Here is a 27,255-nt window from a genome sequence, read left to right as displayed (position 1 = left end):
CTGGGGCACCAGGAGCAGAGCTTGTCACACTTGAACTTTTCATGTGGGAGCACTGCTTTGTTCCTTAGGCTCAGCAAACTGGCAGAAGCAATGTTTCTTGCCCAAGATGGCTGTTGAGAGTTATGTTTTTAGGTTCCACGTTTGAACACCACCTGGGAGGTCTGCGGACACATCTCTCCGTGGGGTGACACGTGTTTGTTGCACACGTGTGGAGGAAGAGCCATGACTGCCCTGTGCTGTGGGTGAGGAGCCGTCTGAGGAGCAGTCTTGGCACGCCAGGCCAGGGAAAGGCCTGGAGCCAGCTCCTGACCAGGCACCTCGCTGTTCTTGACAGCAGGCCTCAGCATGGGCTGCCAAAAATCCACTGAGGAGCGTGAAATCTGTTTTCTGGGGAGGGAGCTCACACCTGGGGCTAGAAGCACAGCTCTCCTTCCCGGTCTTTTGTGGCTGGGGCCCTCACATGTGTCTGAGCTCGCTGCCGTCCAGCAGTGCCTGTGCCAGCCACTGCTTCTCCCTCCTGTTTTATCTGGGCTGCAGGGCAAAACAGTCTTAAATTCTTCACTGGGCTCTTTGAGCTTGCTGTGGGAAGTCTCCTTTGTATCTGGCTGCAGTGAGCGTGGTGTGGAGATCAACCGAGTGTGGAAAACTACTGAGAGCTTCTGGGAGGGGATGGTACACCGCTGCTTAACATAACGTGTGACTAGAGCCCCGCAGAGCTTTCGGCTTCTCTCTTGTCTGTGTGTGGTGCCCAGGTCTCAGGGGACAGGCCAGGGATGAACCCACTCTGACCGGCGTTGACTGAGGTAGGAGCAGCACCAGAGGTGGATATGATGCATAGTGTCATCTCCACATTCAATAACGAATAAGAACACTAAAGTTCTCGAAATAGCCCTCCTTGGGTTTGTGTCAGGGCCTCCAGGAGAATGGCAGCCAGGGACAGATTATGGCAGCCTGGCAGCTTCCTCACTTTGCTGACCAACATCCTGCCTACAGGATATGAAGAGCTCTCTGTGGGACACAAGATGATGGCTAATAAAGGATGAACAGGAAAGTAGCAGGAGCGCACTTACGTTGGCCTGCTGGGTTTCACATGAACCAGCTGGGTGTTTGGATGTGCACCTCTGCACTGCTCCCTCAGGCATGGCCCCTGGAGCAAGCCCAGGAAGGATGTGGAAGGGGCACTGCCATCTGGAACACGAGCCCTTTGAGCAAGGGGCAAGTGATCGACCATCTGTTGCCCTGAGCTGTGCTGGCCAGAAAAATCACCACCTCAAATATATTATTTTCTCCTTTTGCCCATCACACTCCCAGACACGCCCATCCCAATGGCTGTGTCCCAGCTTCTTGGTAGCGTTTGAAGGGTCATCCTTCTCAGGCTGTCCTAGTCAAGTTAAGAGAATCCTTGGAAGTATGCAACATAAACACGTTTGAGTCTGTACACAGGTCCATCCTGAAGTGCTGTAACTCCTATTTCCTGAGGCACTTATTTCTTGGTTGCACAGGGCTTTCATTTATGGCAACAGGAGAGAATAAGTCTGGCTTTCAACATCTGGCTTTTGGAGACCTGAGAAACTCCTGTGATCCACAGAGAGGATTTACATGGTCAATACCTGCTAGTCCCTGAGCAGGGCCAGGGGGCCCTCTGAAGCTTTTTACTCTGTGTAGAGGCTGTTCAGATGTGGCCTTCACTCCTCAGTGGACACATCTCCTGGCACTGGCCAACGTGTGAGGAGAGAAGCTGGGGGAAACCCTGCCAAGAGCTGTGGTTGAAATACAAAAAGTGTAACTAATCAAGCTACTTACAGGATTTCTTTAAATCAACAAGGAGCCCATCTGACACCCTGTCCCTCCAGCTGCCACCGTCTGCATCTGCACTTGGGAAACAGGATCTCACCTATGACTTAAGAGGTTTTTAAAGCAGAAAGAAAATGTGGAGGTGGTTACAGTATGGATTTGAAGCTTCCCCTCCCTGGATCCACATTGTGCTGATCCCTTCCTAAGGAACTAAGCATCCCAAGGCCTGCTGTGCCCAGGTGTGCCTGAAGCACAGGTCTGATGGCTGGGGTGCAAGACGGGCAAGTGTCAAAGCGATGATGCTGTGCCGCTGTGAAGCCTCTGTGCCCTCCTGAGATCTCCATACCTGAGGCAGACTTTTCCACTCTGAGACAAGCCAGCTTTTGGGCAGCTTCTTCCCGTGCAGTGGTGCACACACTGCCCTGCTTCAGGGGCCGGCCCCAGGTTTTTAAACGTTAAAAACATTCGTCTTTTATTTCTGTCGCGGTTCAATATTATGGGAAAAGATGTTATCACAGCTAATCCGTGCGGTGTCTCTGGAATTTCTTGGCCTGTGAGGGTTTATACTGCATTCATGTATTCCATGAATTGGGCACAGGTTTTGCTTCCGACAGCGGGAGGTTTTTTTCAAGGGCATCCCAATAAGATGAAAGTGTGGTCGCTGACAGAAACCACAGTGTCAGACTACGGTCTTGAGGATGTTTTGAATGGCTCTGTATTTTAATTCTTGATTTCCCCTGGCATTTAGACAACCAGCAATTTATTTGAAATCCTAAGGGGAGAGGAAAAAGAAGGAGAACTGGAGGAAATGCCTTAATTTAATTGATCGGAATATTTTGGAAGCTCACATATGCCCTATTTATTTTTTAAAAAGAGATAACTAGAGAATAGAAAAAAATACTGCTAGGAAAATCATACTGAAACTTTAGCATACTTTTTCCTTGTTTTTGGGGGAATTCTAATTATATTCTAATATGCTGGGAAGGTATAAAGCGATACCTAATGGCTGAAAAAGATAAAAATTGGGCATAAGGGCAGTCAGTCTGGGGAACTCACTGATGCAGCCTTTTGGCAGAGAGTCCCATTTCTTGTAGAAAGACTATGAAAAACCCTGGTACTATAAAGGATTATAAAGTTTGTGGGTTTGCGTAGGAAGGATAAGAAAAAGAAAATGAGATCTTGTACGTCAGGATATGATCTCTCCTTTGTCTCTTCCCCAGCTTCATATTAAACACTTCAGTAGGCATTTTCAATGGTTGCTGTGTGAAGTATCAAGCAGAAACAATGACCGAATGTTGTGATCGAGGCTGGGAAACCTTAACCAGTAACTTGCAGCTGCCTGTGTGAGTTATCTGCAAACCACATCAGCACTGGCCTATGTATATCAAAGCTGATCGTTTCCTATATTGTTCTAACGTACCTGCCCTGCTCTGTTGAGGCTGCAGGGAAACAGGAAAGGAGGAGGGTCTTGGCTGTGAGTGGGTATCTTGTTCTTCCTTTGTGATGCCAGAACGTTGGTGAATGAGCTTTGACCCTGAAGTAGGCTGAGCTGGTAAGGAAATTCATAATTTTCTTTCATGTTTCATTCACATTGTTTACCTTTTGTTTAAACAAGGGGGTTTTGTTGGGTTTTTTCTTCTTTTCTTGTCTTTTTGGTTTTTTTTTTTTTCTTTTCTTTGTGAAATATGATTCACCCATAAGCCCATAAATCAGCCCCTCTCCCCAGTCCTTCCAGCCTTTGATAGCATGGGCAGGGTGAGCTGTGCTGGGGTGTTCACAGCAGGAAGCTCAAGAGGTCACACAGAGGATTCACTCAGGCTTTAAGTGTACAGTCACTAATATTTCTTAAATTCTGTAAAGTGATACACTGTCTGCAGAGAGGGGCATCACTTCCTTCTGGTGTCCTACCTTGACCTCCTGTATAAAGTTCCTACTACAGAGTTCCACCAGGTATAACAGTCCAGGCATGAAGATCACTGGCTGCATTGCTGACACACTGACAGCATTCCTTTCCCTTCAGATTTTGCTGCAGAAAGCTGCCATTTAGTTATTATGCGTGCATCTTTTCAAACCTCTCTTTCCTCTTGCTTGTGACCAAAACTTGCCATTGATGTGCAGCCATTATCACTTTACAGCTGCAACACCTGCACAAGTGGCACATGGTAAGGGAAGGTAAAGCATAACCAAGCAATCCACTGCAAAACAGCATGAAAATAAATGTGAAACAGCCCTGTGCGTGAGAGTAGGGGAAAGCTTGCACACAAGTGTAGGATCAGATAATCCTGGTTAAATGTACACCCCGGTGTAATCAGATTGTGCTGTTGGTTTGTGTTGTTGTAATGGCATTTGTAATAAGCAGCTTTGCTCAGAAGCCCGGTGTTCGTGCAGAGCGCTGTGCTCTCTGGGGCTGTTTCTGAGGGTGCTGTGGTGTGTGTAAACAGGGCAGCTCAAGGTTGCTGCGCAGTTCTGGTGTCCCAGAGGACCCAGGTGAGGCTGGGAAGCTCCGCTGCAGAGGAGGAGCTGGTGGCAGACGAGGCTGTCGGCCCTTTGCTGACCCCGGGCTCGTCTGCACATGGAGCAGAGCATGATCCAAAGGTCCCTGGCCCCACGGTCCAGGTCTGTTGCAGACATGTGAACAGGAGTGCCACGTTGGGGTGGCCTTGTGCCCAGGCTGATGGGCAGGGGCTCTCAGCTGCTCCCAGGGGTCCGTCCCAGTGTGCCTGCTCTGCCCATTCTGCCTTGCCTGCCCTGGCTACTGACTCACAGAGAGCTCATCTGCAGCCCTGTGCTGAGCCCCATGGACAGCCCCAGCTTCTCCCTCAGGAAAGGAATGCGTAAGGCTGAGTGTAACCCCCCCCCTAATTGGGGAGACCTAACCCACAGGTCCATGTTGCCTAAAATCTGCACCACAAGCGGGATGCAGGTTTTCTAAGAGCTCCTCGGAGTTCACAGGTGTGAGACGCCATACAGAGAGGCGTCAGCAGCTCCCCTCTGACACGACCCTCTCTAGGTCTGACATGCTTTTTTCAGGTAATGGTGGTTTTTGGCTTGCCCCAGCAGCCAGGATGGGTTAACAGCACAGAGCCCTGTGTGAGACAGATTTCCAATAGCCGGGGCTCAGCAGCTGAATCTGTGAAATAATCCCACCGGCTTTAATCAAGAGAGGAGACTGTGAGAGGCTTGTAAATTCCTACAGCAAAATTCTCATTCACGAAGCAGATCCTGCCTCCAATATGCTTATCTCCCTCCCTCTGTGTGCAGAGCCCTTGACGTCAATGGAAGATTCGCTCTTTCGGGGAGAGCAGAAGACTGAGGTCACGCTCCTCCCTGCAAACAGGAGAATTATGTCCCTGGCATTGAGGCGAGAAGGCTCCAGGCTTTTGCACAAAAGCAAAAAAAAAAAAAGGCTTGAAACAATGGCATGCACAGAAAAATAAAAAGGTAGCTTGAATGCAGGAGAAGCATTTGGAGCTGTATCAGCAGGTGGTGGAAGGATGCGACTCTCGGTGGCATTTAAAAATGAGCTGTTTGGCAGCCATGAATGGTGTGGAGGATTTTCATTCATTCATCCCCCTCTCCAGCTCTGGGAAGGGACATCTGTCAGCCCTGAACCCAAGCAGCAGTCAGTGGCTGCAGCACGCTGTGCTCATAGCCCAGCACATTTAATTCAGCAACCCAGAGGTTAAACTCCACAGTTCAGCCACCGGTGGCCTCAGTGATATTTATAGATTGCATTACATTTGCTGCAGCTTTTATGAGCAAAAGGTACTCCTCATGGCTAAATTATCAGAGGTTAAGTGTGACCGGTTGTAGTTAACCTCATGATGGATGTTGCTATTTTGGTTTCTTTTTCCTTGTATTTGATAGGACTGAGCATATGGATTTATGAATCTCTGAAGAAAATATTAGATTTATTGTTTTTATCAAATTCCATTTATAAAGCTGCTTTTGCTGAGGAAGTGCTTTGCAGAAATGAACATTTTACCTGGCTTAAACTTCGGAATAATATCCAGCCCATGCAAATTAAACACTGCCATTCCCCTCAAAGAACTGTTTATTTCTTCTCTGCAATAAGGGAAGTGAGTTCCTAACTCTGCAGGGAACTTATCGCTCTGCAAATGAGGCTTGTAGCTGCACAGAAATCCAGCATAGTTGGCCGAGGCCAAAAGCCAGCTGAGGTGACCAAAGCCAGGAGAGGTGTCCCTGGGTGTCCCCGTGGTCCTGTGAGGGAGGAGGGATATCTTCTGCAGGACAGTTTCCTCCCGGGGCTGGAAGTCAATCAACATGTGGCTCACGCCACGAAGCCGGGAGCGTAAACGGGGAGTTTGTGTTGCTTTCATCCCGTCTCATGTTCCTGCTGAGGCTGTTATTATTCACCATTTACCTTCTCAAAATATTGAGCCAATTAGAAAAGCAAATCTCTCTTTTGGTGAATGCCCAGGGGTGAAGCTGTAACGATGTGTGTTCTCCGCAAGCCCTAATTGCGGGTGTCGCAGCTGCGCCTGGGACCGCTGGGCTGAGCAAACCCAAATTCCTGTCTGATATATTTTACACCTCGGCCAAGCCACACTGAGTGCCTGCTTTTGTCCAGCTCCATGAGCCGGGTGGCTGAGGCTGGTCAGCTCTGGGATGGGAAAAAGCGGCTACAGGGAAGGAAGGGATGGCTCCTGAGGAACGTCATCCCGAGCGGAGGGAAGGGAAGGGAACGTCCCAGCGGATGGCAAGGGAAGGTCCCAGCTGGCGCTTCCAAACTCTAACCTGCCAGTGCATTTATTGACATGGGGGCTGCAGTCCTGACTCTGAGATACAGAGAGAAGTTTCCGGGTTTTATCCTTAATTGTCAGGCAGGTGGGGTGTGACTGTTCTTAACCATAATGGAGACGGGATTACTCCTGTGTGCCATCAGTTACATCTAATCCTGGTGGTCTAATCTAACTAACTTAAAGACCTGATGTTGAAATCCCATACTTTTCTTAAATTTCCTTGTGGTGAATTAAGTAGCCTACTCTAAAAGTTTGCATGAATGAGGGGGTGTGTATGTCAGTTGAGAGATTTCAAGCAAAGGAAGATTTCAGTATGGAAGTCTGAGAAGCTGCTGTGGTTCCTTTTACATGCCAGGATTTTTGCCCCCGTGCATGATGAGAGTAGTGAATCCCTATATCAGACTCATCTGATGGCTCAGGCTGCCTGCCATTAGTGCTGTTTCATACATGATAAGTGATATTGCTAAGCTTTCTAAAATGAGTATAACAATCTAACTGGTGCCCAATGGGATATCCATCTTGTGTCTGACTGCAAGGAATAAATGATGCTCTCACACTGATAATTGCTCATGCCTGGGCTCAAGAATTACAGTCCTGCAATGCTGATGATTAGAACTGGTCTCCCTCTTTTGTGCACAGATGCTCCCTGTGATCCACTTCAGTGACTGCCTCAGCTTCTCCAGATTGATTGCTCTTTGCAAAGGAAAGAAGACGCAATTCTGCAAAAGCTTTGCAGGCAGCTAGGACCTGATTTAAACTCTGAATATAACTTCTGATGTCTTCTAGGTAGTTTAAAGAACTATTCTTGGACATTTTTAGCGGTCCTGAAAATGGGGTGGGTCATAGAAAAACAGCATTCAAAAAGAAATACCTTCAGAAAATACAGAAGTATTCAAAAAACCTGTAAAAGTTCATGTAAAATTAAGTCTGTTCTGAATGGGAGAAGCAGAAATAACTACGAATTTTTTTTCTCCCCAAAATAAATTCCCCGAGCTCCTTAACAAGACTGGTGACAAAGCAACGTACGAAGTTCTGCTCTACGCTTCACTGCCTATTTTCTCACCCCCAGCTTTAAAAATAACAGCACTGTAGCACCTTCTGTTTTCTGGTGACGTCTGCACACACTTTATGAATAATCTTCAGGGGGAACGCTGTGCTTGATCTCTGATTGGGATTTTCCCGTCTTTACCCGGTGTTGACTTAACCCTGCTTCCAAGAAGTCAAGAGTAAAACGCCCATTGATTTCGGTGCGAGCAGATTTTGACTTTTCAGAAATGCTCAGCCATATGTGTTCTCGTTTTGGAAGTATCATGTGGTTGCATTTGGCCCATGTCGTGTTTTAGTCACTCAGAAAGAACACGCAGAGTTCCAGCCTGTCCTTACCTGCCCTCACGACTGCAAGAGCTGAGGGCCCTGGGGAGGTTTGAGGGCCAAAGGTTTTGTTGTTGTCCTGTTTTGGGGTTCTTTTTGCTGTTTGTTTGTTTTCCTTCCCAAATTTCAGGAAAACATCTCTGTCCTAAGACAAAAGGAATACAAACATTTCTAATGTGCTGTGAAATAAATCTGAGGGAGAAAAATGTTTGAACTCAGCCTATATGTTTTAATTGGGAATAAGTGGTAGCAACAACTTTATTTTATCCCTTATGATATAATGTAGTATTTTAAAGGGCTAAAATAGTTTGGAATCAGAAGTTGAAACACTGTTTTAATCTCACTGAGGACCTTTTAAATCTCTTACATTTAAAAATAAAATGTTATCAGAAGTGACACATCTGTGAAACATTTACTTTTGGCTGAGTGGTATTTTTTGAGGGAAAAATGTTTCACAGAAAATTTCTATCAGGCTTTAGGGTTTCTCCGTTTTTAATGTATTTACACCCATCAATATCAAAGGGAGGCTCAGGAAATGCCCTGGGTTCATGTTATGTGCCGGGAACTGATTGAGGGCAAGATGAAGGGCTCAGAGCCGAGATGCTTTGCAGCTTTAGGTGGGATGAACCCGCAGGCAGGGATCAGAGCCTGTTGGGATAATGGGAGTTTCAGCAGCTGTGAATCAGGAGCGCAGCCCATTAAACCTGCTGTTCTCCAAGGGTAATAGTCCCTGGCAGAGGGGCTGGGTGACCAGACCCGTGTCTGCTTCAGCCATCTCTGAGTCCATCTGTGATCACAGAGCCCTTACCTTCACAAGGTGTTTACTTACACAGCCTCACTCTTTGCCTAAAATAACATGAGAAATCTGTGCTGGAAGAAGGACTTAAAACTAATCCTCCCTGGGTCTGAGGTTAATGTCCTTTCCCCTGGATTGTCTTTCCTGGTACCTTCCCTATCCTCCTGTCTGCTTAGTCATCTGTAAGGTAAGCTGAGCTTGGTAGGGAGACCTCCTCTCCAGCCAAAGGTGTAAGCAAATGAAGAAGCCAAATGCAATTATTCTGTGTTTTCTCTCACATTCCTTGTGCTGTGTCCTGCTGTCACCATGTGTTCCCCAGTGTAGTGAGTGAGGGATTTTCACTGGACGTGGTACAGCTTTTGAGCATGTTTCCTGATCTAAACCTGCTGGTTAAAGGATTTGCTGCCCCCCTCACATGACGATGGCACATACCATCAAGGTTTCCCATGACTTTGTGAAAAAATAATCGCAGTCTTCGTGTCATATGGTTATTCTGGTTTAAACACGTTGTTCTGAGCAATGGGAGTTGGAAGGGGAGTCAGCCTGTGACTTTGAAAATGTGCAAATCACCCAAAAGAAATTTGTCTCAGATGTTTTTATGGTATTTCAGTTGGAGTTCCATGAAAAGTACAAAAAATAACACTTTGCCTAAAAACAAAGTCCCAAAACAAACAAACCCATAATAAATAAATGCTTGCCAAGAGTCATAAAAATCTTAAACTGTGATTTAATATCCTGTCTCTCTTTTGTCTTAGTGGAAAAGGTCATAGAGATGAAAGACATATGCTGTTGTATCTCTCTTGGATTTCAGGACAAGACCAAAGTCCTATTCTTAAGGGTTTTTGTGGGGTTTTTGGGGGTTTTTTTTTGGTGTGTGTGACAAATTGCCATAAATTTGTCTTAATTTGTCAGCTCCTGAAGAGGATGAACAGGCCTGTGGCGAGTGATTTCAAATGGAAAATCCTTTATGTTTTATTCTTCAGAGATGGGTGCATGCCTCTTGCAGTCCCTTCCTAGAGGTATTTCCCTGAAATGAGGGGAGAGAAGAGCAAGAGGCTCCAGGCTCCTACTCCTGGGGTTGCTTTCAAGAGTAGGAAGGATGTGGAGGGGTAGCAGTCCAGTTTGGAACAGGTCAGAGATAGAAGGTGGCATCAGAGGCTGATAGTCAACGACAGGTGAAAAGAGGACAAAACTGGAAAATAAAGTAATTAATGCTAGAAATGTTAGAGATGGGGAGAAGACAGAAAGACAAGAAATGTCAGGGTGAAAGTGAGGGGAAACACCTGGTCTGACTTGCTCTTAATTTTTCAATGTTCTTTCCATCATCATGTTTTTATTGAATCTGTTTGAAATGCAGTCAGCTCTGGACAACAGTGCATTTACAGCCCGTGATTGTTCCTGGCAACTTTTAATGTTTTTTCAGTAATACCACCCCATTTTGAAAAATGGGCCTTCCTCAGAAAGCAGTTGTGTTGATGAGTGGGAAAACTGTGACCCTCTGAAGCCACAGGGGATGAAATCCTAACCCTTGCTGAAGGCAAGGGCAGCATCCCCAGCGACAGCAACGGGTTCAGGATGTCACGGGGAGTGCTTTTGGCTGCTGTAGTGAGCTGGAAACTCTTCGGGGATGGGATCTGTGTCCATGTGTTGCCTCCAGGCATTGCAGAAAAGCAAATGCTAAGTTGTCCTGTGAGCGGAGAAAGTAATTAAACATCGGGGCCATTGGATCCTCAGGTGTCTGGTGAAGGGAGAGTGTCAGGCTTTTCTCAGCAGATCTTTTTGCTCTCTCCAGCAGTTGTCTCAGCAGTAGGAAGGTGCTGTGCAACCCCCTGGACAAGTGACCAGCCATTTGGAGCTGGTGGAGAGGATCCACACCTGTGTGTGTGCTCTCTTTCCAGAGCTGGGCAGCTTGAAACAAATTTAAGAATGCTTTTCTCGCCAGCATCTAGCAGCTCTAGTTTTCTTATGTCCTCTGACACTATCAACTGAAAAGCTTTTCAAGAAGAATAGATCTGCTTTTATTTTAGTTTTCTTTTTCCTAATTAAAGCTGGGCATTTAAACTGCCTGTGATAATTTCTTTTCCCAGTTGCACATGTGGAGTGTCTCAACAGGACTGTAAAAGTCATGCTAATTTATGTGAGGGCAAAATTAATCTTTAAGCTGGAAAAGCTTTCGCTATTTTTGTTTGCAAAATGCTTTTATGTCTTTAAGTAGAGGGCACTGCTGAAAAGCCAAGGGTTGTGTTGGTTTTATTATTTTTATGTATGTACTTTAAAAGCAAATCAGAAATCTTTTACTTGATATCTGAAGCCAAGGCAGCAAAGTGCAAATGGCTTTGTCATCTACTAAGGTGGAAAACGTGAAACAAAATAGATGCACTTTCTACAAGGCTTTTTTTTCCTCCATAATTGTTTTTCTGCTTCTGGGAGATAAACTTCTATTTTTTAATAATTTAAACATACCCTTTTTAGGCATAAAATGCAAATTTATTTTTACTATCACTGTAAGCACTCTTCCACATCTCCCACGTTATACTCCCATGAAAAGCTTCCATACCAGGAAACCTTGGAAAACAGAAATATTCTGCACTTGAAATTTTGTGCAGGGCGGACTCTTCAGTTCAGGGCCTTTTCTCTCCCTCTCACAAGGGGCTTGTTGAAGGACTTGCTGGAATTTGTGGTTCCCAATAAAAACAGGAATTGTTGTAGGTGGTGGACTTGAGGGTGTTGGGGGTGAGAACTAGTCCTGCTCTTGAGTCAGTAGTCAGGCTTTAGGGGCAATCACAGCCTGCATTTCCAGAGGATTAACTCTAGAAATGCACAGAAAATAACTGAAGATCCTAGTAACACTGCAAGTCTAGCTTCTGCCTTGAAAAAAAAATCCTGTGTCTCCATGCCTGTGGGGGCACTCGTATGTTTGCTGGAGACAGAGGGAGGTGTTAAATCCAGTCATTCCATGGAAGGGGGAAAGCACAGCCAGGACAATCCTGATTCCACCTGCTGCCCTGACATCTTGTGTCCCCTGTAGCTGTTGGGGAGGCTGAGGGTGGGTTTGTGATGTGAGAAGTGCGGGGGGGTCCAAAGGCACCGGAGAGCCCGTGCCAAGGAGCTGCCAGAGCTGCCTCCCTGCCTCCTCTGCTTTCTGCGTGGTTCTCCCAGAAGCACTGCTTTCAGCTGGGGTCCCGTTCGTCTTGTCATCTTAAAAACGTGTTTTGGAATGTGAACTTCAGCCAACTGAAATTATTTCCTTTTTGCCCCCTTACTGAGAGGGTTTATAAATATCGAGTTACACAGGAAGCAAATTCTCCTGTTATCAGATTGTTCTGTAGTCACTTTTCTTTTCCTCAAAAGCATAATGGTGAACTTTATCAGTGCTCAGTCATTTGTTTCCTATTAAACACGAGTGATTAAGATGCTGTTTGGCTCGCTGGGAAGAGTTACTGATCTGTTTTGTCTGTAAAAGTATCTTTAAATTAGGAGACACCTGAAACTGGTAGGAAGTGAGTATTAATTGGGTTCAAGTTCCATGAGCACAGATTGCAGTTTCCCAGTGGGATGTGGTAAATAGCCGTCACCAAGATAATATTAATTACATTATCTCCCAGAATGGTCCCAGGAGGTGCTAAAATAGCACATGTGCCACTTGGGCTTAGATGCTTAGACACCAAGATCAGTGTTTGCTGCCATGTTGCTCCGCACAGTGCGGAGCGTGTTGCGTCACTGGGGCAGTTGGATGAGATAAGGAGCCTGGGATTTTCTGGCTAGCTGCTGGGGGTTTTTCCTCTCATGAGTCTGAAAACCAGAATATTATCTGAAGCAATAGCTGAATTTCTTTTCTCTGCCCTGACACCCGACAAGGAGTGATAACAGCAAGCCTAAAAGATGGATTTCATAAAACACCTGAACAGAAAGTGTTTCTTGCTGCAGAGATTGCGACTTCCTCGTAGATCTGTTCAGCTCTAGAGTGACTCCAAGTGCCAAACAGGCAATACACAGACCTCATTTATCAGAACCACACTCCATGCAATTGACTTTATACCCAGTCATGCCCCTGGCACTGCGGTGCTCTGTACCACCAGCACTGTTGCAGGTTGTGTGGGCTGCACCCTGACCACTGTCCCTTCCAAAGCTGCAGCTCACAGGCCTTTGCTTCAAAAGCCCCTCTGTTAGTTTTGCTCAGCTGGGAGGAGATGGGCCATGGGGCCTGCAGGGACACTTCTCTGTCTGGTGCCCACGTGGGGGTCAGACCATCCTCACACTGGAAATGTTGAGCCAGATGCCTCCCTTAGCCCTTGAGGACCATGTTAAATCTTTTTAGCCTTTGAGGACCCAGCAGCCGTCCTCCCCCAGGTGCTGAATAGGGGCAGAAGCAAGAACAACTACACTGTTTAACAATGTCATGAACTTCTCCATTGATAATTAAAGTTCGGCAAGCTGGATTCATGTGGCATTGGAGGTGAATTAACTCTGACCTGATCATCTCTGACTCTTCTGTCTGGGCTAGAAAAAAATGGACCTGGTGGTTTGTTAGGGACATGCTGGCAGACACTTAAAGACAGCAATGCTAAAGGCACCATTATAATTAGCTCAGCCAGAGACTGAGCACACAGATTGACTTGAAAACCAGTGTGGCTGTTCCGTGGTCGTCATGACCCCTGTAGAGAACACTGCTGAGAGAATTCTTAGGCTTTAGTCACCTAATTCAGTGTTACACATCCTTGTTAAAAGTGTTATGTATTACCACTGTTAATTAAAGGTATCAGCATGTCCCATAATGAGGGGGATTACTTGCCACGTAAGAAGTCATGTTATGTTTCTCAAAAACTGACTGGTAGGTTGAAACTGTGGGGGTTTTTTTTAATGTTCAGAAAGTGCTTGTTCCTTGTTCATGAAGCTTAAATTAAACACCAGAGGGGTTCACATAGATGAAGGGGAAAGATGTGTTCTACAGTCTCTTTCACAACAGCTCAAAACTAGCATAACCACCTTAAAACAAAGGGAAGCTTTCATCCTTGCTCCTACAGCTACACACGAAAATCTGAATTGCAATGAGATTGAGCAACAGGAAGAAAATAAATAACTAGACCTCGTTCTTCCCTGTGGAAGTTGTTTCAATAGAAAAGTATTAGCCAGCTTCAGAAAATGTCACTAAACTGGGTGAAAGTGGTCCCCACGTATTTCCCAGTTTCCTTACTCCTCCCATGACGACAATTTCCACGAAGAGATGCATTGTTGAACCAGGGTTGTGCTGGAAAATGAAAGAGGGAAATTTTCTGGAGAGGGAAAATGTACAGATTTTTTTTATTTTGTACTATATTCTGGTAATTTTATTTTTTCCTGTTGCTCTCTATTTTTCTTCAACATAAGAGGAAACGAGTGCAGGCTGATTTTTATGGTGCAATTTACACTCCCCTTTTTTTTTTTTTTTTTTTTTTTTTTTTTTTTTTTTGTGCTTGTATATTCAAAGCTCTAGATCTGACTATTAAATACAAGCAAACAATCTTTTTTTTTTCTCTCCAAAGTGAGCAGGGTAATCTGTGTCTGCTTGACTGGGCCCAGAAGGTTCTGGTTTGTGCTGGAGTCAGCAGCAGTTTCCTACAGTGACTTCATTTGACCTGCACTGCTCTGACAGGCTGGGGCTGGCAACAATCTCAGCCTCAGCCATCAAAACATTCCTTTGTAGCCAAGAGTCCTTCTGCTTTCTCTGAAATATCTGGTGTCAGTTTTAACAAGAGGGGAAACAGACGTTTGTCACCATTAATTCACTGGACAATTAAGCAGCTGATCTCTGACCTCCTGCCATTATTGGCTTTCAGAGCCAGGGTAGAGACCCCACAGATATCTATTCTCTGTCATTCCCTGCGAGCTGTCCTAGTATTTTATTTACTCAAAGGCTTAGCTCTTGCCCACCACCAGCCAAATGTATATGCTTTGTAATAAAAATGGCAAATAAGCTTGTCCCAGGCAGTGACATTAATCTCTGAGTGATGATAACAGCAAGCAAAGGGAACAGCTGGCTGTCAGGAAAGCATGTGAGTGGGAATCATACATTCATTTAAATTTATGTACATATTAGAAGCGTCCATCCTTGGCTGCAGCTGCTTTTGGGCTACCTTGGCATCCAGATCAGAGGCAGGGGCTTTCAGCTGGGTGGTGTGGGATTGCTGCATGGTGCTCTTTGTTCTTCTTGCTTCATCTCCCAGGCTATGGCAGTACTTTGCTTTTGCTCTCTCCTGGAGTCCCTGGTGGTGGGATCTTTCCTACCACACTGCTGACGGCTCAGATCAATACCTTGTTTTAGTTCTGGCTGCAGGGAGAGCCAGTGGAAGTGCAGGAGTGTGTGAGGCATGAGGAAATAGTTAATCCATCCCTGGCACAGAGCTCTGTTTTGTGTTTATTAAGACGGCCGGGTGGGTGGGTGGGTGGGTGGGAGAGGCAGCCGAGCTGGGCCAGCTGCTTGCATCATCTGATGCTTACACCATGCAACCTTCAAGCCTCATTTTTCAGTCACTGCTTTTGAAGCACTTCATTAGCTAATCAGAGGAAGCCTCTGCCTTTGCTCTGCAAGTTTCCCTCTTTTTTGTCTCCTACCTCCTATTTTTTTTTTTATTTTATTATTTTTTACTTTTAGTTCTACTTTTTGTGTTGAGTCCTTCAACTGGTAGCTATAGTAACCCCCATGAATGAGTGACTGTAGTACACTTCTACAGCCCACCCCCCCCCCCCCCCCAGGAAAGCTGTGCCAGGCTGTCACACACCTGCAATGGCTTGGCACCCCCTCTTTTAGGGGTTTCTCCAAACAGCAGGGACAGTCTTAGCCTGGGAGCCAGCTCCATGCTGCTCCCTATTTGCAGCTGCAGCCCACAGTATATTGTGGCAGAAGGAATGAGTCACTGGCAGAGCAATCTGTTGCATCAGATAATCACAGATTACCTCCATTAACCCAAATCCCTTCTGTAACCTTTTACAATAATGATCCCCAAAGCTGACGCATACAATACTGTTCCCATCCCGTCTTGGGCTGTCAATGATTTTTAAAGAGAATGTTTTCTGTGGCTTCAGGGTTGATCCAGCAGGTTGTGCCAGTGCAACCCACAGGAAGCAGCTGTTGGTACCTTGGTGCTGGACAAGATGTTGGGGCCAAAGCCAGGTTTTGTAGCTAAGTAAAGGGGAAGTCTCCCCTAAAGCTGGCCATGTCCTTTTGCATCAGTCCTGTGCACCCTCTCACAGCCTTTCCCTGGTATCCCCACAGAATGTCCTTCCTCCAAATCAATGCTTCTGCCCACACCTTTTCCCCTCTGCCAGTCAGTCACTGCAACTGGCAAATGCTGCTTGTAACCAGGCATTGCAGGGGGGTTTCACCCCCTCTCCACATTGCCCCTATGGCGTGTTTGAAGGCTCCTCATATATCTGGGCTTTAATTTCTGGTTTATGCATATGTGTGAGAAATCGGTGTGTTACTTGACCACGGAAAGCAAGGAAGATGGTAGTGATCTGCTTTTGTGGTGAAGATAGATGTGTCTGATCCTGACCCCAAACAGAAAGTGACCCAGTCTGAGACATGTTACTGTTGCTGTGCTTTTCTTCCTGGCTGACTCTGGAAGCAAAAGGTGTCACGGAAGGGAAATTCCCCTAAAACAATTCTGGCAATATAGCCCATACACATGTATTAAGGAGGCTCCCAGCCTAACTTTCACCATTTTTAACGTGGATTTCTGGGTTCTTGTCAGAACATCTCAAATCTTTACCAATTCTACCGATTTGGTGGAACTAATAAATCAGCCAGGCCTAATAAAACAGCCTGTCTTGAGCCATTAATTTTTTATGATGTTTATGAAAATACTTTAGTCTTGTTGGTAAGTTTATTTAGGTGAGGGTAAAAACCAGAATAGAACATAATTCTAAGAGCTTGGCTACAGGCTGCTGATAGGAACACTTGAATTCTCACCTCCCCTCCAGCTGGATCTCCTCCCCACAGTTCAGAAATACTCCTTATAAGACTCAAATGTCAGGAACACAGAGGCTAAGTTATTTTTTTAGATACTGCAGAACTATTTGCAGGAGAAAAAGCCCACACAGCTCTTTGACAGGGACAGACAGAACCCACATCGTTTCCTGCTCAGGGCTGGGTTTTTGCATGTTCTCCCCCTGGAACTGGCATCATATTTTTCAGGAGAGCTGAGCCTCATGTATGTGCCTGTACCAGGGCCAGGTTTCCTTGCAATCCTCCTGCCTGTCTTGTGTTGCACAACATCAGAACTGCACTGATGTTATGGATCAACAAATCAGCAGAGCTTTTTTAGGTTTCTAGTCACTTAGCTCAGTGTCTAACTAGGATCCAGGAGTCCCTGTAAGGTATTTTGGGTTTAGGGACCAACCCTCAGAACTTTTGGGCTGTTTGAGGAACACAGCTGTCTCCAGGAGCACTACACATCCTTCTGGGCAATCTACATGGGCAATACTCGGACTGCATGCGGGTGATGAGTTCATTGACTCATAGAATATCCTGAATTACAAGGAACCCACAAAGATCATCATCCTGACCATGCACAGGACCACCCCAAGTTGCATTTGCAGGTTTGGGTCTGGAGGCATGTTGTTAAACAGGGTAATAAATATATAGAACAGGTCATAAGTTTAAAAGCCATTGCTTAAAGAGGAGTTCCTTCCTGGAAAGATGTTATCAAGCCCTATTCAAGCAGGATTTCTGGAGCAGGGATTTGCATTCTTCCTTTAGAAGAATGGGAAGCAGGTCTCTTACAGTCGGTGTAACTCACGGCTGTGCAAATTAACTCAAGGGAACTGGTAAGAAATGTGGGAATTTAGAGTCACTCGGGGAGACCACGTTCCTTGTTTAATTCCTGTGTACTTCAAAGCATGTGACAGTTGAGAACATTTCTGACAAAAGATTCTTCCTTTCGGAGAATGAAGTTTTGTCTAAAATTAAAGGGTTTGCAGGAAAGTGTCTGCTTAAAAGAAAAGATGATTTGCTTTCTCTACCTTCTTATTGACAATATAGAAACATCATTTTAACAAAGTAAAGAATGTCAGTTTACCATACCCATTTTGTTCCAGTGATATCTTAGTACTCTATTTGATATGTTCTATGATAATGTTTTGACGTTAGAGAACTGAGATGACTCAAATGTTATCACAGTGAAATGGTTTAATGTCTTTGCATCAGAATTTTGTAGAACTTTGAAATACGATCTCAGGTCCAGTTTGGAGGAAGGGTCCACTGAGAGATTTAATATTTGCAGCAGGGTAATAACCTTGAATCTCACCAATTCTGTTCAAAAGCTTGGTTTTCCCATAGTAATCATTGATATGGAGATGTTTTTTGGGGTTTTTTTTCTGTTATCCAGAGTATTGATGGAGAAAATCTCTGAATAGTCCCCAGACAGTCCCCCAGATATGTTGAATCAGCCAGTACATGGTAGTGCATTCTAAAGCCAACAAAAATTCCTGGGTTTGTGCCAGTAGCCTTGTTTACTTTGAGGTCAAGAATAGGAAATTGAAATTTTGGGCTCTTCTTAATTTTACTGTTTTAAATTATAGCTGGCTTTATTTTTGTAAGACTTACTATTTGTTTGTTTTTTAATAGATTGTAAATCTTCCATAGACTTCGTATCTTTCGGATTATTTTTGTTAGTGGCATAAAAGCCAACAATCTCTTTTTGCTCATTTTTCAGCTGCAGATAAACACAATGCAGTTAAATGCAAGGTATAAAAGAGAGAGAGACCATAATAGACAAACTGTAGGTGTTTATGTTGGGGGAAATTAAACTGCATCCAGGGAAATTTGTGACCAAAGAACCCTCTGTTAGCATGGCAGTGAAACATAACCCCAGTATATGGGAACTGACCCATAAAATCCCAAAGAAAACTTGTTCAAATAATCTCAAAGATGCATTAAAAATATCCAGTGGAGGATGTAGGCAGAGTTGTATGGAGAATGCCACAAATTGGGATGCCTACTTAAGACTTGCAGAAGAAATTAAAGGCCTGATTTTTAAGTTTAGTGAAGTCCTTTCAATGTGCTCTGACCAGGCATGAAGGTAGCTGCTGTAGAGACTCCTTTATATCCCTAGAGTAGTTACAAAATGGCCTTGACATATGATAGTTAAGCCCTGAGGATCAGTCTTCAAAGACTAATCCCTTAGCTTTCTCTGTCCCCTCAGGGCAGTGCATGTTACTAAAGCATATCATTAATGTTATTATTGACATTAAAAAATGTGTTGTTAAAGTCGTGTTTCAGCCACTTAGCAGTATTTGCAGTATTACCTGACCTCTTCTTTGAATCATAGGTGGATATCCCTGCAGTAAGTGTTTATCAACACTGGCTTCTGTGAGCCAAGGTTAACTGTACTTTAGATGCCAGTTGTATACAAAATATTTTGCCCTCTGGTCCTCTGGTAACCAGATTGCAAAGCCAGCCTGACTCTGCTTGTGCTTTTGCTTGTGAAACTCCCATCGATGTGGTTCTGGAGGCTTAAACACGAAACACATCTGCTCTTCGTTCCCAAAAAGCAGTGAGGTGTTTTACCCAGTGGTTGTCAGGCTTGGGTATTTGTAGCAGCAGCATTATGAGGAAATGTGCTGTAGCAGCAGGGGAGATGGGCACAAAACCCTTATCATGGTCTGTGACTCCTCGAAGCCGCGCTCATCAGAAAAGGCTGCGGGAGATAAAGACAGATTATCGTCGATAAGAGGAGCTGTGTAACATGATTCTCTTCTGAGGGTTTGCAGTGGACTTTTTATTGTATCTGATAAAAGAGAGCCTCTGGAGACCGGTTTGCAGAGGCACTGCAGCCCAGTGCCTGGTGTCCACCCAGCTGCCTTTGGAAATCCAGCCCTCATACTCCTCATGTTTTCCTCGGGATGACAGGAGGGGATTCATTCATAAGGAGGCTCCTAATGGTCTTGTAAGTGCTTGTTTTAAGCACAGGTTAATCAGGAGTATCATCTAAGATCTTTATGGAATAAAAAAAGGATTCCTGGGGGGCTTTTTGCTGCTTTCCCAGAGGAGAGAGGCAGGATGAAGGGCAGAGAGTAAGCAGTCTTTCATTCTTTAAAAACAAGCCGGTTTTATTTGCTACTACAGCTGAGTGTAGGTGGAACTAATAGGGAAGAAGAATAGTGAACCTGGGAGAACTTCCACATGAAACAGGTCTAATAAGGGTGAAACTGTTTGCCTTAGAGGCTGGATGTATTAGACATGAAAAATTCCTAGGGGAAAATGATGGGCTGGTAAGTTTTATTCATGCTGTCTCATTAGGACGAGGCGCTCTAGGAAAACAAGATTAAAATTAGTGTTCTTTTCCTTCACAAATACACAGTTAATCTTTGGTATTCACACCCACATGAGACATGAGGCCATTCAACAGTGCAGGGCGTTTACCCGGATCATAAGAACAGCCTGGTTCTAAGTAGCACAGATGCTAAAAAAGGAGAAGAAATTGTTTGGAAGCCATACACCTCCATGTTTTGTTAACCATATCTAATTGACAGAGCATGGAACAAATTTAATGTTTTTCAAATACTTCAGAAACAGCTTTCCAAGATCTTCCTCTGAAGCTGCCTGCAGTCCATCCTGTACTGGCCAGACCTTACTCCAATATGGCAATTCCATATATAACGCATAGATTCAAACACCTCCATGGGACAGAGCAGAGAAAGGGTGGCAAGAGGAAGAAGAAAAGAAACATAAACATCTTGTGAGTGGAAATACAACACTAACCATGATTTTTTTGACTTTTAATATTTTTGGAGTTGGTTTCACTGCTTTCACTGTATAATCAAGGCCTTGAATTCTGCGGCTACAGAGCTCTCTGCTGTTGTTGGGAAGGTCTTGGGCGACAGCCCAGGTACTGTTGTGAAGTGGAAGATAGGAGCTGTAGTCATCCTCCAGTGATCTGTGGATTAACTAGATTGCAGTTAATACAGTTGGATGAAATATTTGGCTGTCTTGGATTAGCCAGGCCTGGCAGCGTGGGGTGTGCTGCTGTTTTATCAACTTGGGCAAGAACAGAGCAGCAGTAGGAAGCCAGATTATCCATCCTTAAAATCCACCTCGCATGGTGGCATGAGGCACAAATGTAATATGCTACAGGCGTGGTGCTGGAATAAATTCATCCAACAATATGTTTTACTCTGTGTTGTGAATAATCTTCAATCATCTGAGCAGGAGCATGGCTTGATGCAGTCTTTAGCAGAATTTACAGGCTCAAAGCCTTGGCTTCTTCAGCTTCATCTTCAGCTCCATCCTCTACCTCTGATTTCTCATTTAATTTTGGACAAGCCACTTAGTATCTCACTGGCCTAATAATATGCAGGTGCTCTCCTGTCTCCTCTTGGTGTTAGGAGAGTAAGTATATACTGAATAACGGAGGGGAAAAAAGGCAGGCACTTTAGGCTAAGGGTAGCTCCTGCTGGCAAATGTTTTACACGTGTGCCTCTGGTTATGTCTCTGTCCTCACAGGCAGAGATCAGAGCAAGATTTGCCACGCAGCATCACAAGATGATGTGAAAAATGCCATGTATTTTTCAGTAGGTAAGATGTAGAGCAAATGCTTTTGTTTCCTGCAGGACTGGTTGACACGTTAGAGAATTAGCTTCATCCCTCAGTTTGCAAATGCTGAGTTGTTGAGTGCAGGCAAGGAAGCGGGGCTGAGCTTTCGTGCTGCTGCTGGCAGCTCACCTTCTGTCGTCAGCAACAAAGCAAAATTTTAAAGCAGTCAGACCCTCCAACACTGCATGATGGAACTCACATTTAAAACATGGCACATCTGTCAAGTCCTGCCCTGAGAAAGTGCCTTGAAGAATGCAAATCCTCCTGTACGGAGTAGTCGGTGCAAAGGCGGCAATCAAGGCAACGTGTGAAAGCTTCCCTCTGCAACCTGCACCATGACTTCCTCAGAGAAACCTCCCCTTTTAGCTTTTAGCTCTGCTAGACAATTTTCTGTGTCTCAGCTGTCTCACTGCATTATGTCCTTCAAACCCCCCCCACCCCCTCCCCAGAATTCACGTTTGGAGCCAGCAAACACTGCTGGCTCCACAAGAAAAGCTGAGAGCGGAAAGGTCAGGTCGATTAAAGCACTTGATCAGAATCTTTAACATAAAGACGTCACAAGCAAAGCAGTAACGCTGCTTCACGCTCAGCTAAGAGCAAATGATTCATCAGGCAAGGCTGCTTATTTTTGGAGGATAGCCACAAAAGAGAAGAGAACATGCTGGCTTGTATCGATCACGGTTTTAACGGGGGACCGCAGAGCCCTTCTCTAGTTTTGATGGAAATTTAATGTCAGAAATACATCATCCAATGTAAATACATCAATACATATTTTACATTGAATGGATTTTAAAGATGTTCTGGCCCGGCTTAGCAGAATCATATCACCTCTGCACAAATCTCAGAGCTGTCGTTTAGAGCAGAGGGCTATTTTGCAATATTCTGTGTTGCTAGAGGCTGCTAAAGATGCAGCCTTTTTTTGGGAGGACTTCTGTAAAGGTGGCTGGAGAAGCAGGTGTGCTCTGGAATCTCTAGTGCTTGTGACAACAGGGTAGACCTTCAGTGTGTGAAGATGTACCAGTGTTGAGCAGATTCAGCCTAAAGGATGGTTTCATCTGGCTGACCCCCACTGCCTCCTGTGTCCAGAAGGGTTTGGAAATGCTGTTGGAGCAGGCACTGCTGCCCAGGCAGCTGCACATCCCTCGGGCAGAGAGCTCCTGCTGGCCCCAAGCAGCATCTCTGTCTGACCCTTGGTAAGGGCAGAGGTGCTGCAGTGGCAGCTGCCAGAAATGAGGGGCATATGGAGGTTTAGGTTGGGGATATCAGGAAAAGGTTTTTTTTACCCAGAGGGTGCCTGAGCACTGGAACAGGCTCCTGAGGGAAGGGGTCACAGCACTGAACCTGTCTGAGTTCAAAAACCATTTGGACAGCACTGTCAGGCACAGGTGTGTTTCTTGGGGTGTCCTGTGCAGGGCCAGGAGTTGGACTCGATGATCTCTCTATTGGAAGAGAGAAGGAAGCAGGAATTCCTGGTGGAAAGATAATGTTTCCCAGAGGAGTATGTGAAGGGAGGGTGCAGGGGGAGAGGTGTACGTGGAGTGTGATGAGGCATGAGGGCAGAAGCACAAAGGAAAATGCCCCTGGAAGAGAAGGAAAAGAGGAGCAAGTGGAAGTGGCAGCCTGGCATACAGGAGCTGCTGTGCAGGATTGCAGGAGTAGGCTTTTGGGGACATGAAAACCAATGGAGACCCTTAGGGCTGCTGAATCCAACCCCTGTGGCCACTGGGAGCCAAAGCAGAGCCATCTGTGAACAGATGTGCTCCAGAAGTTGGTGAACAGATGATCACAGTGCTCACCCCAGCCCACAAAATGCTTAACAGCACTTTGTAGTTCACCTAAGGCCCTCAGCAGGCAAGACCAAGAGAGCAAGACAAGCTCTCTGCTACTGTGGGCAGAGGGATGGGGAAGGAAATGACTTCAGCAGCAGTGGCTGGGATGCACTGAAGAGGGGGGGGTTGAAGCAGAATTCATTACAGGCCCAAGGGGTACATCTGTGTTGTGTAATTCTGTGTGGTGGGGAGGCAGTCACAGCTCTCTGTGCTCTGCTGCAGTCTAATTCCTGGAAAGGATAGCAGGGCTGTGCTCCTGAAAGTCCAGACAAGCTGGTTCTTGTATGGCCAGTGCAGATATCTCAGCTCTACATTGCCTACTGTGGAAATGTAATCAGTTCCTGTCAATAAGAAGTTTAAAATAATTCAAGGCAGATTCTATGACGGCAAAGCCATTGGCCATCAAAAGCAAAGGAATAATAGGTGAGATGCAAAAGCAGCTCTCCTCTGCCACAGGTGATATTGTGTGATCAGAAATGCCCCACAGAGAGCAATACTTGTATTTTTTTTCCTGAGGCTCCTGTTTTCTCTCTGGTGGTCTGCTACTTTTTGAGTCAGTGCTCTCCTAATTTAGCCTGCAGTGTCATGCAGGACCCAACACACTCTCAATCTGCAACTGTGACTCTAGCAACCCCTCTACAGAATTAACTGAGCTCTGAATTAGCCATTCAGCATGCCAGTGCATGTAAAATCGACTCAAGTGAATCAGATTTTGTGTGCAGGGACTGGGTTGCAGCAGATACGGTAACTCGGAGAATCCCAGTCTGGGCTTTCCTGTCCAGAGGGATCCTCCTCCTCTGTTGGCTGCACAGCCTCTCCAAGCAGAACAGAAAGAACCAATAAGTGATTTTTTCCTCATGAAGCTATTAATTTTCTCCTACAGTTCTCCTGTGGAAGCAGCAGTGACCAGAGTGTGTAGCAGCAGCAGTAGTGCCATGTTGGCAGGACATGTAATGGGAGGGTGGGAGGGGATGGTGGGAATTCAATTTTGATCTTCAGTTTTCAGCACTATTTGGGATAGAATCAGGGCTTGTCCCAAAACCAGAAGTGGGATATCTGTGTTGAAAAGGTGTGATCTGTAATTTTACAAGATTGTTTAACATGTGTGAAGTGGCTCTTGGTTGGGGAAGTGCTGGAGGTAGCACTGTCACCTCAACTGGACCTGGTGGGCCACAAGCCTGGACTCCCAACCTTTAGTGAGCTGATCTTCGGCCAGGTGTGCCAACTCCTTGGTCTGTTTCAAGTTCAAACAAGTTGAGATTTGATCTGTATCATAGAATCATAGAATGGTTTGGCTTAGCAGGGGCCTTTAAGGGCAGGGATATCTTTTTCTAGACCAGATTGCTCAGAGCATCATTCAGCCTTTCCTTGAACACTTCCAGGGATCTGCTTGTACATCAACCCACAATGTCTCAGCTTTAATTATTAATGGTATCCATAAGAACTGTGACTGGGCAGGTAAACTCTAGGTGGAACTGTGGCCCTAAAACAATCTAATCCTGATATTTCTCTCCCTACAGGAGGTGGAGGGAAACGCAAAGGCAAAAGCAAAAAGTGGAAGGAAATCCTGAAATTCCCTCACATTAGCCAGTGTGAAGATCTCCGGAGAACAATAGGTAAGAGCTTTTTCCTTCATTGGAAGCAGTGCATAAATCAAACATTCTATCAGAACTGGCTCATTCGAAGGGCATTAAAGGTACTCATCATTACAGGGATTCAGTTTACAGGTGGGCATGCAATGCACATTCCTCCCATGGTGCTGCCATGCAAACTCAGTGTTTTCTGTTCCTAAAAGGGGCTGTGGACCAGGCAGGAGAGACTGGAATGATGCACCTGCAGGGCAGGGCATGGGGCTGGCAGCATCCAGGCTCTTTGTTTTCCATACACAGGTTCCAAGTTCCAAAGGGATTTCACAGCTGGGCAATGCCTGGCATGTGGGACAGGGGCTTTCACTCTGTCCCTACCAGTGTGGCTGTAAAAACTCATCCAGAAAGGAATCCCCTCATCACATCCTGCATTCCCTTCTGTCTCATAGGTATCTCCTTATCTGGGAGGAAATGAGACTTGCTGACTAGTTGAAATTAGTATTAATTATAGTGTGAATATGATGTTTGAGGCAGCAGCCACTGCTTCTGCCAGGCAGGTTTGCTCAGCAGCACCAGCCCCTATTCACAGCCACAGCACAGCTTTGTGGAGGTTTTTTTACAGGACATGTAGAAAACTTTATTTAACTTAATTTGTTTTATTCATGTGGGCCAAATGCTGCAGATTTGGCAGGGAGCTTGGAGTGTCCATTTTCATAGCACCGCATTTGTCTTGCTCGTACATGCCAAGTTTCAGCATTCTTTTGACTGCTGCCTTGGCAGGCAAGGCTGGTAGCTATCTCCTTCTGCATTCTGCCCTGGAAAGCCCAGGATTGCTGGTCTCACCACAAGAGGTTAACTTCAGCCTTTGAGGCTCCTTTTCTCCCCTACACATAAAATCCAGCCACTGGCAAGGAATGAATGAAAGGCAAGAATCTGTAACAACAGAGATAACAGGAAGCATAATTTGTCTAACTTGGGTGAACTCCTGGGGTCTGAGTGACAGTGCCCTGGCACTATTTACAGTAGAAATACGCAGCGTGTTTATGCAGAGAAAATATCTGGAATGTTTTGAAAACCCTTTTTTCATGGTCTCCTCCTGTAAAATTTTCTTCCTTCACCTTCTGTTGTAGAGTTAGAAGGAGGTAAAGAAAAGAGGGGAGACAGGAGAATAGAGTGTAGGTTTTCCCCAGTTGACAAACATAGAAAGCCTGACCAATTTCTACGGTACAGAACCTGCTGGAAGCAAATCTGACTTAATACATTGTAATTTGCAAAGGGAATTCTCCCCATTGTTCTGTCAGCCTTGGTTTCCAAAGGGGAAAATGGTTCCAGATAAAATGCTCTCTCTTTACAAAGGTGTACTACCCTAAAATGAATAGTCTTTAAAAAATTAAGTCTCCCAGTTATTTCTGTTTCTGAAATGCTATTTATGTCTTTGTGTGTGTGTGTGTGTGTGTGTGTCAGCTTCACCCTAATGTAATTTGTTTTGCATTTTTTTGGTGAATGATTTGGTGATGTAACCAGGCAAGAGCCATTGTGGGATCTCTGCGTGGATCTGGTTTCAGTCACTACAGTGATTACCTGTTAACTGGGAACTTTTGCAACTGCCTTTTCCACAGTGGGGAATTAGGCCCAAATCCTGGTTCTGTGACTCTGATTTTCGTTGAGTCACTTTCCCACTGAGCTGGATGTGATTATACAAGGAATGAGGCACTGCTTAGCCTGAGGAAGTCTCTTGTCCTTGCTGGCTCTACCATTCTCAGTGAATCTCTGAAGCTGAAACATCCCAGACAAACAGTTGTGTGAACTCATCCTTGCTCCTACAGGACACATCTTGGGTGGGTGGGTCTATAGCATTAAGTCCTTTCCATGTGTGTGCAGATCCCTTGCACTGGGCTCTGTGTTCCCTGGACACCCAGGAACAACCACTGGTCACTGCAGTCTGGCCTTAAATGGCTTCTTTTCCTGCCTCTGCTGAGGAAGAACAGTTTCCCTGGCTTTAATCCTTCTTCATTTGTTATTTCCTGCAAGTCCTTTAAAAGGATCTCAGGATTTCAGACTCGTGTCTCCACAGGTACAGGGGATGTACTGGAACATCTTTCCTGGCCCTTCAGCTGCTCTGGGACTTGCAGGGGATTCAATGTCTTGGGGTGTCTGCACATGAGCTCCTAGTCCAACTACTTCTTAACCTTCTAGTCAGTGTTAATAATGAAACAGAGGGCCCAGAAAGGCTTTTTCCTCCAAGGACAGGTTGGATGGGGCTTTTAGTGGAAGGTCTTTTACGGGGATTGGAACTAGATGATGTTTCCAGCATGGTTCTAAACTTTATACAAGGAAATGGCTACAGCCTAATTCAATTTGTTTAGAGATCAGGACAAATACAAGCAGGTTCTGCTCATCACAGACCTCTTTGCTGCCTGTCCTCCTCCCAGCATTTTCCATCAGACAGAGTCTTGCCACTTAGGTTAAAAAAAATAATAAATCAGAGCGAGTCTTAGAGGGTTGGATGAACTGGAGCACTAGGCTGTTGAGGTTTTGTTGTATT

At 45.3% G+C, this 27,255-nt stretch overlaps 1 protein-coding gene across 1 annotated transcript in view; it reads left to right on the top strand.

The window, feature by feature from the left end:
- GRK5 (G protein-coupled receptor kinase 5) overlaps nucleotides 1–27,255 on the top strand; it is a 157,059-nt gene that overhangs the window by 37,691 nt on the left and 92,113 nt on the right. Inside the window, exon 2 of the mRNA XM_066190834.1 lies at nucleotides 24,645–24,740. Coding sequence (XP_066046931.1) covers nucleotides 24,645–24,740 — 96 coding nt within the window. The remainder of the gene's footprint in view (nucleotides 1–24,644; nucleotides 24,741–27,255) is intronic.

The sequence above is a fragment of the Chamaea fasciata genome, unplaced genomic scaffold (assembly GCF_029207755.1).
Source record: "Chamaea fasciata isolate MVZ Bird 193981 ecotype frontalis unplaced genomic scaffold, bChaFas1.0.hap1 SCAF_9, whole genome shotgun sequence".
NCBI classification, from domain to species: Eukaryota; Metazoa; Chordata; class Aves; order Passeriformes; family Sylviidae; genus Chamaea; species Chamaea fasciata.
This window is presented reverse-complemented; position numbering and strand designations above follow the sequence as displayed.